The sequence below is a fragment of the Hoplias malabaricus genome, chromosome 18, assembly GCF_029633855.1.
Source record: "Hoplias malabaricus isolate fHopMal1 chromosome 18, fHopMal1.hap1, whole genome shotgun sequence".
Classification (NCBI taxonomy): domain Eukaryota; kingdom Metazoa; phylum Chordata; class Actinopteri; order Characiformes; family Erythrinidae; genus Hoplias; species Hoplias malabaricus.
The window spans coordinates 1,042,240-1,058,631 of NC_089817.1; the positions used below are offsets into that span (position 1 = coordinate 1,042,240).

The 16,392-nt window shown below is 48.3% G+C and overlaps 1 protein-coding gene across 1 annotated transcript in view; it reads right to left on the bottom strand.

The window, feature by feature from the left end:
* Positions 1–3,651: 3,651 nt before the first annotated feature.
* Positions 3,652–16,392, bottom strand: part of LOC136674691 (phosphatidylinositol 4,5-bisphosphate 5-phosphatase A) — a 26,050-nt gene continuing 13,309 nt past the window's right edge. Inside the window, exons 7-12 of the mRNA XM_066650830.1 lie at positions 14,149–14,258; positions 10,659–10,869; positions 10,165–10,302; positions 10,015–10,080; positions 7,545–7,649; positions 3,652–6,360 (exon numbers count right to left, since the gene is read on the bottom strand). Coding sequence (XP_066506927.1) covers positions 5,854–6,360; positions 7,545–7,649; positions 10,015–10,080; positions 10,165–10,302; positions 10,659–10,869; positions 14,149–14,258 — 1,137 coding nt within the window. The 3' untranslated portion in view covers positions 3,652–5,853. The remainder of the gene's footprint in view (positions 6,361–7,544; positions 7,650–10,014; positions 10,081–10,164; positions 10,303–10,658; positions 10,870–14,148; positions 14,259–16,392) is intronic.

Genomic DNA, 16,392 nt, shown 5'->3' on the forward strand with positions numbered 1-16,392 from the left:
CATTCACTCACACCTATGGACACTTTTGAGTCTCCAATTCACCTACCAACGTGTGTTTTTGGAGCGTGGGAGGAAACCGGAGCACCCAGAGGAAACCCACGCAGACACAGGGAGAACACACCACACTCCTCACAGACAGTCACCCGGAGCAGGACTCGAACCCACAACCTCCAGGACCCTGGAGGTGTGACAGAGACTATGAAAGCTTTACTGTATTGCATTCACATATTCACTAATTCCCACCAAATTGCTAAAACAATGCTGAAGCCTCTATGTAATTTCTTATGTTTTGTGAGCATCAAGTGAATATGCCATTAATTGTAATTAACCCTGGGTTCAATTTTATCTTCTGTTATGCAAATTACACCTATATAATATTGTAGCAAAAGAAATGCAAGGAAGGAGGTCCCGGCAGCTTGATACTCACCACTCTTCAGCACTGTACTCACTGACTAGCTGCTGGAGCCTTCTCACCTCCTCAGTGTAGTCCTTCATCTGACACGTTCCTGGCATCAGATAGAGGCTGAGGACAGTGCACTTAATGGTTCAGTGCTCCCTGCCTCCATAGTGTCCTTGGTCACCAAGAGGACTGCAGCAAATGCCACAATAATTCTGCTGCTGGATCAGAACCTCAGGTTACACAGGTCACTGCACATGAGACAGAAGTACTTCACATAACAGGACATTTCTATGTGATTGTTTGTTAGAAACGCTGGCACGGTGTAAAGGACCGATGGGGTAATGATATTAAGCTAAAATAAAAAAATCAAAACAACCATGAAAACATAAGGCCTTGTTCCAACGGAAATGACACAAGGAGTTCTTTGGTGTTAGAGCTGTTTTTGTCGTAAACACACACCTGTCCAGACAGGCCTTCAACAACCCTCTGCATAATTCAGCTTCAACCAGAGGTGTGTACCAGCTCCACCAATCAGACAGCAGCTCCCGAGCCACCGCCCATGGAAACACCTGGCACAACACAAACACTGCTGCAGGGATCATGTGGCGCTAGGCCTATTTACAGTAGCAGAGACATAGCTAGAGCTCAGACGCCACTGCGTCAACTCAGGCCTCCACCGCTTCCAGCAGAGTTCACTTCTCAGTGCTGCACTTTCTCTAAATCCCAGATGTTATTTTGATTTTACAGAGGGGCTTTGTGTACATTTACGTAGGGAACGTAATTCAGAACTGAGTGAAAGCTCAGCTGCTCCAGGAATCCAGACTTTCATGACTTCATGCATTGCACAGTTTTGGCTGCAATTCAGCTGCAGTCACATCATAGGCCTCAGTGACGCAGCAGAAAACACAGGCTGTTTATGAGTTCCGGGCCTAAGTTATTAACCCAACAACCAGGAAACCTGCATTAGTTCTGCTCTAGTAGTTGGTTAAGTATCCGATTGCTCTAATGATAGCATCAGTCCTGAGCAGGAGACGTTTACACCTTAAAGGAACACTAGGTAAGACTTGTGTTTTGGTTCCTGAGGCTCTCCCCAGTTCAACACCCACAGAAGGGGTGTGGGTTTCCGACCCTCCTCCACAATTTACATAGTGCAGTTTCTGCAGTGCCGAGCCCAGAATAATAATGACAGATGCTCCATTCTACATTTTACCGGTCAGTGAAGCATCACAATGATTTTTGGAGCTGTAATTTTAAGGTAAATATATTAAGCAGCGAGACACGGACCTGTTTTTTTCAGGGCTGTGTGGACACGTCAAACTCGCTTTCATTCATGAGCACGGGGCAGGAATGTGATCTGTCAGGTCAGATTTCATGAGTGTTTTTGGCTGTTCACAAGGGCTTACGTGCTCTGGTCATCCATCAAGTCTTCAGCGACATGCAGGCAGTGTTTCAAATCACTCAGCGCTCCCTGCTTAGTGCACAGAGCAGGTGAAGTACTGCACTGAATGTTAGAAATGGAGACATACAGGTGATTGCTGAATATAAACGGACGTGTGTTAGACACAGTGCTCGGGTGTAGAAGCTGTTAATTAAGGATCTGCATTGTACACAACGTTCAGGGTCAGAGGGGGGTCAGGAGCCCACCCAGAACAGGGCTCCATTCCTACAGTCGAATCTGAGAAATGCAAAGTTAAGTGCTTCTTATTACATTTCAGCAGCACAAACAGCTTGTGGAATTTTCCTCTGAAGCCTAGAGCTGCTGCATATTCTCACTCTCTTTAGAAACAGACAGGTTTTGTTTTTTTTGGGCCGCTGTTATGTGAATAATGCGCTAGAAGTTTAAAGCCCATGAGGTGCGTAGACATCCGCACCTACATTATCTAGGATCAGAAATGAGTGATCGCATGATAGAACCGGTTTCTGTCTTCACTTCAGGGAAATAACCGTCCGCTGTGAATCATTTATAATTACCACTCACTCTATCTGTGTCAGTCTACAGATGTCATAACAAGTGAGCTGCTGAAGTCCAGTCAGGGTGATGTTCCGAGAGGTTATTAAGGGTTACAGTCAATCCACCTACCAACGTGTGTTTTTGGAGCGTGGGAGGAAACCCACGCAGACACAGAAAGAACACAACACACTCCTCACAGACAGTCACCCGGAGGAAACCCACGCAGACACAGGGAGAACACACCACACTCCTCACAGACAGTCACCCGGAGGAAACCCACGCAGACACAGAGAGAACACACCACACTCCTCACAGACAGTCATCCGGAGGAAACCCACGCAGACACAGGGAGAACACACCACACTCCTCACAGACAGTCACCTGGAGGAAACCCACGCAGACACAGAGAGAACACACCACACTCCTCACAGACAGTCACCTGGAGGAAACCCACGCAGACACAGAGAGAACACACCACACTCCTCACAGACAGTCACCTGGAGGAAACCCACGCAGACACAGAGAGAACACACCACACTCCTCACAGACAGTCACCCGGAGGAAACCCACGCAGACACAGGGAGAACACACCACACTCCTCACAGACAGTCACCTGGAGGAAACCCACGCAGACACAGGGAGAACACACCACACCCTTTACAGACAGTCACCCGGAGGAAACCCACGCAGACACAGGGAGATCACACCACACTCCTCACAGACAGTCACCCGGAGGAAACCCACGCAGACACAGGGAGATCACACCACACTCCTCACAGACAGTCACCCGGAGGAAACCCACGCAGACACAGAGAGAACACACCACACTCCACACAGACAGTCGCCCGGAGGAAACCCACACAGACACAGGGAGAACACACCACACTCCTCACAGACAGTCACCCGGAGGAAACCCACGCAGACACAGGGAGATCACACCACACTCCTCACAGACAGTCACCCGGAGGAAACCCACCCAGACATAGAGAGAACACACCACACTCCTCACAGACAGTCACCCGGAGGAAACCCACGCAGACACAGAGAGAACACACCACACTCCTCACAGACAGTCACCCGGAGGAAACCCACGCAGACACAGAGAGAACACACCACACTCCTCACAGACAGTCACCCGGAGCGGGACTCGAACCCACACCCTGGAGCTGTGAGAGACACTACCTGCTGCTCCACAGTGGCGCCCTGTAACACAGTTGCTTCCCAAATATTCTGCACTGAGTCAATGCTTTCGAAATGAAAATGCAGTCATACCTTCATGGTACTGATTTTATTTTGAGCTGTAAATGTGCCAAAGCCCTTACATTGCACAGCATTCACCAGAATGACCACAGAAACGAGGCAGAAACACAGCCCTCGCGCAGCTTACAAGAAACACCAGTCGTGGCGTATGAGCAGAAAAGGGTTTGGCTTATTTTCTACAGTCGGCCGCTTCTGGCAACACAGTGTTGCTGGGATACAGTGGATATTTTATTGAAGTTATAACAAATTTACATCAGCAGCAGGTGAATGATTAAAGTCCTGAAGACATTTCGACAGAAATCTTAAGCAATATTAGACAGATCTGTGAATATGTGTTTGTGTATAAACAGAGAAACATACACAGAACCTTCAGAAGAATCTGGACCCCGTTCACCACATCAGCACTGCACCCGAGGGCTCAGCGATAACGATGGAGATGCAGTATGGCTTTTAAAGGTTTTACTACATGAATTTAGCTCGTGTGGCTTTTTCACATACGTCTTTGCCTTTAAAACCATCTTAAATTTCACCAATATTCTGAATATATCAGGTGTGGTTTCAGGACTTGGACTTGGTCTTCACCAGGACGTTAGTTCAGCGCAGAAACAACCACCGCCCCCCGACTACACACACACACACAAATACATCAACAGACAGACGAACAGGAGGCAAACTACACTCAGAAAGGTTGGGTTCAGTCAGTGGCTGCAGAGACGCCACGCTCAGAACAATCCTTCTTTTAACTCCACAGTGAGAATTATTTGAAATATTTATGAGATTTAAAATGATTTCACGAGGCAAAGGCATCATTTCTAACAAAAACACCCTATTATTAGCTGATTATTTCTCAAAGAAAGGCCATCAATAGCCGGGTGAAAGGTTCCTCAGACGGTCTGAGACTGTGCTGTTTACCAAGTGGAGTTTCACCTCAGTGGCGCAGAGAATGAGGGGTCAGCAGGACTTCAGAGACAGTGGCAGGTCAGAGCAGCGTCTGAATGAGGTCATGACACTCCGTTATCAGTTCTGTACCAGGTCCTGGAGGCTCACGCTGAGAAACGTCATCGCCTGAATTTCCTCGATTCAGATGTGTTCATGCAGTCCACGTTTTAAAGAGCAGTCAGGTGTTTTAAACAAGTCATTTCTGTTATTTACCAAAACTAACCTGAAATGGTGAAATCACTAAATGTGAATGTGTCTACACACACACACACACACCTGTTCACTCTCACACACACACCTGTGGACAGTGTCACACACTCACCCAGTCACTCACACACTCACCCATTCACTCACACACTCTCCCAGTCCCTCACACACTCTCCCAGTCCCTCACACACTCACACCTGTGGACAGTTTCACACACTCACCCATTCACTAACACACTCACCCAGTCCCTCACACACTCACCCAGTCCCTCACACACTCACCCAGTCCCTCACACACTCACACCTGTGGACAGTTTCACACACTCACCCATTCACTAACACACTCACCCAGTCCCTCACACACTCACCCAGTCCCTCACACACTCACCCAGTCCCTCACACACTCACACCTGTGGACAGTTTCACACACTCACCCATTCACTAACACACTCACCCAGTCCATCACACACTCACCCAGTCCCTCACACACTCACCCAGTCCCTCACACACTCACACCTGTGGACAGTTCCACACACTCACCCATTCACTCATACACTCACCCAGTCCCTCACACACACACACCTGTGGAGAGTTCCACACACTCACCCATTCACTCACACGCTCACCCAGTCCCTCACACGCTCATCCTGTCACTCACACACTCACCCAGTCACTCACACACTCACCCAGTCACTCACACACTCACCCAGTCACTCACACACTCACCCAGTCACTCACACACTCACCCAGTCACTCTAACACTCACCCAGTCACTCTAACACTCACCCGGTCACTCACACACTCACCCAGTCCCTCACACACTCACCCAGTCCCTCACACACTCACCCAGTCCCTCACACACTCACCCAGTCCCTCACACACTCACACCTGTGGATAGTTTCACACACTCACCCAGTCACTCACACACTCACCCAGTCACTCACACACTCACCCAGTCACTCACACACTCACACCTGTGGACAGTTTCACACACTCATCCTGTCACTCACACACTCACCCAGTCACTCACACATATTTAATTCCTGTGGAAAAGACACACATTTTAATCGAGTAAATTAATCGAGCAGAATGGGAGGTCAAAGGCTCACGTCTCCTGTTTTGGAAGGAGGGAGCGTGGCCTGAGGTCCGAGGATGGCCACCACCAGGGCCTCTGGGGCAGTGATGTTGTTGCCGGGGGTAACGGGGCTGAGGGGGCTGAGAGGGCTGAGGGGTGAGGGGAGAGTGTCCGGGGAGATGAGCCTCTCTTTCTTGGCACTGGCGGCCGAGCGAGGCGAGGAGCTGTGGGGACGAAGGCTGAGCGACTGCAGAGACGGCAACGGAGTGGAGGAAAGCGCAGGAACTGCAGGGCTGCGGCTGCGTCTGCGCCTAGTGGGATGCTGCTGCTGCTGAGGATGATGATGATGATGGTGGTGATGATGATGATGATGATGTTGGTGGTGTTTATTGGAACGTGTCCCAGGACTTGGGCTGCGAGAGCTGGGGCCCAACAGAACCAGAGTGCTGTCGTCCTCAGAGCTGTCGTCTGAACTGTCCGAGCCAGAGGGACACACTGGGACAGGAGGAGTGCACACAGGCAGCTGAACCTGCGGGAGAGAGGAGAGGGGGAGAGAGAGAAAGGAGAAAATCACCTGGAGGAAACCCACGCAGACACAGAGAGAACACACCACACTCCTCACAGACAGTCACCCGGAGGAAACCCACACAGACACAGAGAGAACACACCACACTCCTCACAGACAGTCACCCGGAGGAAACCCACGCAGACACAGGGAGAACACACCACACTCCTCACAGACAGTCACCCGGAGGAAACCCACGCAGACACAGGGAAACACAACACACTCCTCACAGACAGTCACCCGGAGGAAACCCACGCAGACACAGGGAGAACACACCACACCCCTCACAGACAGTCTCCCGGAGGAAACCCATGCAGACACAGGGAGAACACACCACACTCCTCACAGACAGTCACCCGGAGGAAACCCACGCAGACACAGAGAGAACACACCACACTCCTCACAGACTGTCACCCGGAGGAAACCCACGCAGACACAGGGAGAACACACCACACTCCTCACAGACAGTCACCCGGAGGAAAACCAAGCAGACACAGAGAGAACACACCACACTCCTCACAGACAGTCACCCGGAGGAAACCCACACAGACACAGAGAGAACACACCACACTCCTCACAGACAGTCACCCGGAGGAGTGTGCGTGTGACTGTCACCATATTAAAGCTAAAACGAGCTTCCTCCAGCTAATGTAGTAACAATGAACCTCAACACGACTGGAGGATGATACTAAATGTCTGTTTCTGTTATGTTAGCAAAAAAAAAAGCCGGGGAAGAGCAAGGTCAACTACAAAACCACAGTGAGAACACAAACACACACTCGCTCTCACACACACACAGACAGAGGACAACTGTGGTTCCACACAAGGTTGACTCTGGCATCAATGAGAATCAACCACACTTCTCTCACCAGCTGCACCACTATAAACGCCATCAGCTCAGTGTGGAGTCGAACCTGAACCTGTTTATCCACATGAAGCTGGACCTGTGTCTGAGTCGAGTCAACAACGTCATTCAAGGCCTAATGTGGGTCATAATAAGTGCAGAATCATTGCTACCTGAGAAAGCTCTTTAAAGTCTCATAAAAAAACATAAATACGGCTGGAGAAAGGACAGGTCAAAGTCCTAAAGTTAGAGCGGACTCAGACTTGCATCATTCAGGTTTATTGAAATAGAGTAGAGTCTTGACCTGGAATGGCTCGGTTATTCCCACAATGCTGTTCGTGTTGTGGCTGTAGTAGGCCAGGATGTATTCCCCTGCATCTCTAGGCAAATCCTCTTCGGGAAATGTCACCTAGAGGTAAAAAGGAGACGGGTTCAGGGATACGGAATATCAGAGGGATTATGCGCGGTAGAAAATGGGGCTTGGTGATTGCAACATTGTAAGGTCTTTAGAACAAGCTGAGCACAGTAAGCTGTTTGTTTGGGTGCATTCTGAGCTCATTGTACACTTTGTCTATGGAGAGAGATTAGTCTCAAAACACTTGACAAATGAGTAAATGTTAATCCACAAATTAAACACAAGTCACAAATATGTTTCACTGTTCACAGATAAATATTTCAGTCTGTGTCTCAGGGTTCTGCAGTTTGTACAAACACAGTTACAAACCGGATTCCAAAAAAGTTGGGACACTAAACAAATTGTGAATAAAAACTGAATGCAATGATGTGGAGGAGCCAACATCTAATATTTTATTCAGAACAGAAACAAATCACAGATCAAAAGTTTAAACTGAGAGAATGTATCATTTTTAGGGAAAAATATGTTTCAAAATTTCATGGCGTCAACAAATTCACAAAAAAGTTGAGACAAGGCCATTTTTTTACCACTGTGTGTCATCCCCCCTTCTTCTTACAACACTCCACAGACGTCTGGGGACAGAGGAGACCAGTTTCTCAAGTTTAGAAATAGGAATGCTCTCCCATTCATGTCTAATACAGGCCTCTAACTGTTCAATCGTCTTGGGCCTTCTTTGTCACACCTTCCTCTTTATGATGCTCCAAATGTTCTCTACAGGTGAAAGATCTGGACTGCAGGCTGCCATTTCAGTCCCCGGATCCTTCTCCTACATAGCCATGATGTTGTGATTGCTGCAGAATGTGGTCTGGCATTATCTTGTTGAAAAAGGCAGGGTCTTCCCTGAAAGAGATGACGTCTAGATGGGAGCATATGTTGTTCTAGAACCTGAACATAGTTCTCTGCATTAATGGTGCCTTTCCAGACATGCAAGCTGCCCATGCCACAAGCACTCATGCAACCCCAGTGCATCAGTGATGCAGGCTTCTGAACGGAGCGTTGATAACAACTTGGGTTATCCTTGTCCTCTCTGGTCCGGATGACATGGCGTCCCAGTGTTCCATAAAGAACTTCAAATTGTGACTCATCTGACCACAGAACAGTCTTCCATTTTGCCACACTCCATTTTAAAAGACCCCTGGCCCAGTGCCAACGTCTGAGCTTGTGGAGCTTGCTTAGAAATGGCTTCCTCTTTGCACTGTAGAGTTTCAGCTGGCGACGGCGGATGGCACGGTGCATTGTGTTCACTGACAATGCTTTCTGGAAGTATTCCTGAGCCCATTCTGTTATTTCCTTGACAGTGGCGTTCCTGTTTGAGCTGCAGTGACGTTTAAGGGCCCGGAGATCACGAGCATCCTGTAGAGTTTTACGGCCTTGACCCTTACGCACAGCAATTGTTCCAGATTCTCTGAGTCTTTTGATGATGTTATGCTCGGTTGATGATGATAACTTAAAAGTCTTTGCTATTTTACGCTGGGTAACACCATTCTGGTATCGCTGCACTATCTTTCTGCTGAACAATGGTGGAATTGGTGATCCTCTTACCATCTTGGCTTCAGAGAGACACTGACACTCTGAGAAGCTCTTTTTATCCCAATCATGTTGTCAATTGACCTAATTAGTGTTAATTGGTCTTCCAGCTGTTTGTTATATGCTCAATTTCCTTTTTCCAGCCACTTATTGCTACTTGTCCCAACTTTTTTGGGATTTGTTGACACTGTGAAATTTTGAATCAACATATTTTTCCTTTAAAATGTTACATTTACTCAGATTAAACTTTTGATCTGTCGTCTATGTTCTATTACGAATAAAATATTGACATTTGCCGTCTCCACATCATTGCATTCAGTTTTTATTCACAATTTGTTTAGTGTCCCAACTTTTTTGGAATCCGGTTTGTACATTCATTAATACATGTGGGTTTCATAGATGCATTATCATTTTAAACAAAATAAATACATCAGTTTAAAGCTACACTGCATACATTTGTAAAGTCACAGTCTCTGCTTTTTGAGAAATTCCTTTAATATCTCACCCGCTCCACACACAAAAGCAGCCTCATCCACAAACGTGGCCAGTGGTGTGATCCAAAACACGTCACGGAAAACAGGGGCATGACTTCATCCACGAACGCAGAAACACTTTATAAATTCATTCTGAATTCGAGACTGTGGCCTTATAAATAAACGCAACATAAATGTTAACAAATGTATTTATTCTCACATAAAATAATGATATATCTCTAAAAACCACACAAATGTATTTATGAATTGATCTCTATTGATTTAAATGGCAGGCCGCGAGACACAGATTGAGATATATTCATTATATCATCCCCCCCCCCCCCTCTCTCTTGCCCCACCTGAGTCGAGTGGTCCGTTTTGGCCCAAACATAGGCTGCATAGTCCTTGTAGTGTCTGAATCCCACCTGATCACACAACAGAAAACGTGATACATAGAGGAACATACAACAGTGAACATGAATGTATTAATATACACCTTCTCCTCGTACCTTGTACAGCCCCACCCAGTCCCACGAGCTCCTCTGGAACCCAGATGTTATGGAAAACCTGGCTGTAGCATCAGACACTTTGGTCCACTCTTTCTCCACCTCCAGCTGAACTAAAGGCAGATCGATCTTAAAGGGAAACTGCAGACAGAGAAAAAAATTCTTCAGAGAAACATCTGGCTTCTGCATCTTTCCATGAAAACATTGGTGTTTCACACACTCACCCAGTCGCTCACGCACTCACCCAGTCGCCCACGCACTCACCCAGTCGCTCACACACTCACCCAGTCGCCCACACACTCACCCAGTCGCTCACGCACTCACCCAGTCGCTCACGCACTCACCCAGTCGCTCACGCACTCACCCAGTCGCTCACGCACTCACCCAGTCGCTCACGCACTCACCCAGTCGCTCACGCACTCACTCAGTCGCTCACGCACTCACCCAGTCGCTCACACACTCACCCAGTCCCAGCCGGACTGCTTTAACCGACTCACATGCAGAGAGAAGAGTGCGGACACAGGTTTGTGGTCACTGATGGTGAAGCCCATGTGGCTGTGGTAAAAGTGCTGTGTCACTCTCGTAGCTCCGCCCAGCCACGAAGTTAAACCTCGCTGTAGCGCAGCATTATGGGATGGAACCGGGGAGCCAGTCCTCCGGAGACGCCACAGGATGCGGTCTGTCCAAGCGGGCTTCCGCTTCTTAGTACTGGAGAGAGAGCAAGAGAGAGAGAAAGAGAGAGAGAGAAAGAAAGAGAGAGATAATTTATTTAATTATTTTATCAATATAATTCAAATGGCAAGGCAAATAAACTAAATCTCCTTTGGTTTTATGCCGCTATGCGACACCACACTCACTCCTCACAGACAGTCACCCGGAGGAAACCCACGCAGACACAGAGAGAACACACCACACTCCTCACAGACAGTTACCCGGAGGAAACCCACGCAGACACAGGGAGAACACACCACACTCCTCACAGACAGTCACCCAGAGGAAACCCACACAGACACAGAGAGAACACACCACACTCCTCACAGACAGTCACCTAGAGGAAACCCACGCAGACACAGAGAGAACACACCACACTCCTCACAGACAGTTACCCGGAGGAAACCCACGCAGACACAGGGAGAACACACCACACTCCTCACAGACAGTCACCCAGAGGAAACCCACACAGACACAGAGAGAACACACCACACTCCTCACAGACAGTCACCCTTAGGAAACCCACGCAGACACAGAGAGAACACACCACACTCCTCACAGACAGTCACCCAGAGGAAACCCACACAGACACAGAGAGAACACACCACACTCCTCACAGACAGTCACCCGGAGGAAACCCACGCAGACACAGAGAGAACACACCACACTCCTCACAGACAGTCACCCAGAGGAAACCCACACAGACACAGAGAGAACACACCACACTCCTCACAGACAGTCACCCTTAGGAAACCCACGCAGACACAGAGAGAACACACCACACTCCTCACAGACAGTCACCCAGAGGAAACCCACACAGACACGGAGAGAACACACCACACTCCTCACAGACAGTCACCCGGAGGAAACCCACGCAGACACAGGGAGAACACACCACACTCCTCACAGACAGTCACCTGGAGGAAACCCACACAGACACAGAGAGAACACACCACACTCCTCACAGACAATAACCCTTAGGAAACCCACGCAGACACAGAGAGAACACACCACACTCCTCACAGACAGTCACCCGGAGGAAACCCACACAGACACAGGGAGAACACACCACACTCCTCACAGACAGTCACCCGGAGGAAACCCACGCAGACACAGGGAGAACACACCACACTCCTCACAGACAGTCACCCGGAGGAAACCCACGCAGTCACAGGGAGAACACACCACACTCCTCACAGACAGTCACCCGGAGGAAACCCACGCAGACACAGAGAGAACACACCACACTCCTCACAAACAGTCACCCGGAGGAAACCCATGCAGACACAGGGAGAACACACCACACTCCTCACAGACAGTCACCCGGAGGAAACCCACGCAGACACAGGGAGAACACACCACACTCTTCACAGACAGTCACCCTTAGGAAACCCACGCAGTCACAGGGAGAACACACCACACTCCTCACAGACAGTCACCCTTAGGAAACCCACGCAGACACAGAGAGAACACACCACACTCCTCACAGACAGTCACCCAGAGGAAACCCACACAGACACAGAGAGAACACACCACACTCCTCACAGACAGTCACCCGGAGGAAACCCACGCAGACACAGAGAGAACACACCACACTCCTCACAGACAGTCACCCAGAGGAAACCCACACAGACACAGAGAGAACACACCACACTCCTCACAGACAGTCACCCTTAGGAAACCCACGCAGACACAGAGAGAACACACCACACTCCTCACAGATAGTCACCCGGAGGAAACCCCACGCAGACACAGGGAGAACACACCACACTCCTCACAGACAGTCACCCGGAGGAAACCCACACAGACACAGGGAGAACACACCACACTCCTCACAGACAGTCACCCGGAGGAAACCCACGCAGACACAGGGAGAACACACCACACTCCTCACAGACAGTCACCCGGAGGAAACCCACGCAGTCACAGGGAGAACACACCACACTCCTCACAGACAGTCACCCGGGGGAAACCCACGCAGACACAGAGAGAACACACCACACTCCTCACAGACAGTCACCCGGAGGAAACCCACGCAGACACAGAGAGAACACACCACACTCCTCACAGACAGTCACCCGGAGGAAACCCACGCAGACACAGGGAGAACACACCACACTCCTCACAAACAGTCACCCGGAGGAAACCCATGCAGACACAGGGAGAACACACCACACTCCTCACAGACAGTCACCCGGAGGAAACCCACGCAGACACAGGGAGAACACACCACACTCTTCACAGACAGTCACCCTTAGGAAACCCACGCAGTCACAGGGAGAACACACCACACTCCTCACAGACAGTCACCCTTAGGAAACCCACGCAGACACAGAGAGAACACACCACACTCCTCACAGACAGTCACCCAGAGGAAACCCACACAGACACAGAGAGAACACACCACACTCCTCACAGACAGTCACCCGGAGGAAACCCACGCAGACACAGAGAGAACACACCACACTCCTCACAGACAGTCACCCAGAGGAAACCCACACAGACACAGAGAGAACACACCACACTCCTCACAGACAGTCACCCTTAGGAAACCCACGCAGACACAGAGAGAACACACCACACTCCTCACAGATAGTCACCCGGAGGAAACCCCACGCAGACACAGGGAGAACACACCACACTCCTCACAGACAGTCACCCGGAGGAAACCCACACAGACACAGGGAGAACACACCACACTCCTCACAGACAGTCACCCGGAGGAAACCCACGCAGACACAGGGAGAACACACCACACTCCTCACAGACAGTCACCCGGAGGAAACCCACGCAGTCACAGGGAGAACACACCACACTCCTCACAGACAGTCACCCGGGGGAAACCCACGCAGACACAGAGAGAACACACCACACTCCTCACAGACAGTCACCCGGAGGAAACCCACGCAGACACAGAGAGAACACACCACACTCCTCACAGACAGTCACCCGGAGGAAACCCACGCAGACACAGGGAGAACACACCACACTCCTCACAAACAGTCACCCGGAGGAAACCCATGCAGACACAGGGAGAACACACCACACTCCTCACAGACAGTCACCCGGAGGAAACCCACGCAGACACAGGGAGAACACACCACACTCTTCACAGACAGTCACCCAGAGGAAACCCATGCAGTAACAGGGAGAACACACCACACTCCTCACAGACAGTCACCCGGAGGAAACCCACGCAGACACAGGGAGAACACACCACACTCCTCACAAACAGTCACCTATTAAACAATCATAACATAACACACACACACACACCTTGTGTCATATGTGTGTGTCCCCACATCAAACTTGTAGGTCGGAGGAAAATTGAGAGGCCCCTCTATAAATCCTTCCAGGACAGACTCACTGTTCTTCGCCATGTTGAGCTGTAGACAGAAACAAACCACAAAAATCTCATTTATAAACATTAAGGCTGTGTGTCCCCACTATTTCATAACTATCCCATGAATCTGAGCGGACCGCTTTTATTCTCCACAGCTGTTAGCTTCCGTTTGTGTCAAAAACAGTGGGTGCTTTTTATTTCGGGGGAACACATTTATAGAAAGAGTTAAAACTGTATTTAATCAACATCCCACACGCACTGTTTATTATGATTAGATTTATCATATTTATTTAATCATTTATGAGGCTCCACTTTCACAAACAGGTCCACAATGCACTGCGACTGGACTGTGGCCAAGCAGCACAGATATTCATATCTACACTAAACACACTACATTTGACCCACACTTAGTCTAACACTAATGCACTGTACGGACCCATACCCTGTACTTTATCCTCTATTTCATGTGCAATACTTTCTGCTTTACCTCATTCCCTCTAGAACTCTATGGATGGCCAGTGTCAGTGTTTATGTAACTGCTGGCGTAGATCAGTTCATGTGCAATATCCATCCTTGAATATTGTATAGTTTTTAATTGTATTTCTCTGTTAACAGATGTTTACATATTTATGCCTACAGCACCCCTTATATTTTGTATGTTGTATAATGTGCATCGTTATCTACTTATAGCTCTTTATTTACTTATTTTTTTATACTCTGCTGCTGTAATAGTGCACATTTCCCACTGGAGGATAATAAAAGACTATGCTATTGTCTTGCACACTTGCGTGCTGCTTTGTGTTAGACTACATTAGCGCAGTAGGGCTGTCTATTGACGTCAGTTTTAAAACTATATAAAAACAATCTATATCGTGATTCATTCATTCATTATCTGTAGCCCTTATCCAGTTCAGGGTCGCGGTGGGTCCAGAGCCTACCTGGAATCATTGGGCGCAAGGCGGGAACACACCCTGGAGGGGGCGCCAGTCCTTCACAGGGCAACACACACACTCACACATTCACTCACACTTTTGAGTCGCCAATCCACCTACCAACGTGTGTTTCTGGACTGTGGGAGGAAACCGGAGCACCCGGAGGAAACCCACGCAGACACAGAGAGAACACACCACACTCCTCACAGACAATCACCCGGAGCGGGAATCGAACCCACAATCTCCAGGACCCTGGAGCTGTGTGACTGCGACACCTACCTGCTGCTCCGCCCTCTATATCGTGATAACGGTGATAAACTTGTTTATTGTGATGACGTCTTGCAGTTATCTGTACCACGGCTTACACTCGTTACAGGAGCCATTCAGGCTCAGTGAAGTACAGTGGAGATTGTTTCTGAGGCCGAGGAGTTTGCTCCAAATTGAGGGAGTGGCTTCAGTCGTGTGGAGGGGGTGTGGTTACAGAATATGAGGTGTACATCAAACCATGGTGTGATGTTAGAAATGAATGTGTGGTTGATTTATTTGCTACATTAGTTTTTGTTACTGTTATTTACAAAGTGAGCAAATGTTAGTGTCTTCTGAGAGGTTTGTAGTAAAATAAATATCTAATAAATATTAAATATATTTAATTTAATAACATTTCTAGTCAAATATCCTTTATTCTGTTGCAATAGTGTGTTTTTGAAATTAATAACAGTATTTTTTGTTCATATCATCAAAAATATCGTTATCGCCAAATCTCGCTGAAATATCGTGATGTTATTTTAGAGCCACATCACCCACCCCCTGTAGCGCAGACAGCTGCTTTGTGTGGGACTCTGTTTAGTGCCTAATACTCACCTCTGAGCTGGGGCTACAGTAAGAGGGCACTACAGCAGGCACAGTGTGATCGGAGGAGAATTAGTGTGTTTATTTTATACAGAAAAGCTATAAAAGAAAATAGGTAAAGAGCCAATGTAACGACTTAAAACCTGTTCTTCAATAGTTACATTCAGTGAATGAATTAATTTAGTTTATATCTGTTTACTGTAATTAATCATCAGTATGACGTCAGCGTTCAGCACCAACTGAACTAATACAAACCCCACAACTCTTCATCACTTCATTCAGAGCTGTATTCAAACTTTGGGCCGGACGTTCCTCATGAGTTTTAATAAATATATAATAATATATAACACATTTTTAATAATACGTAATTAAAGTGGATGACTGAGACCTGACTGT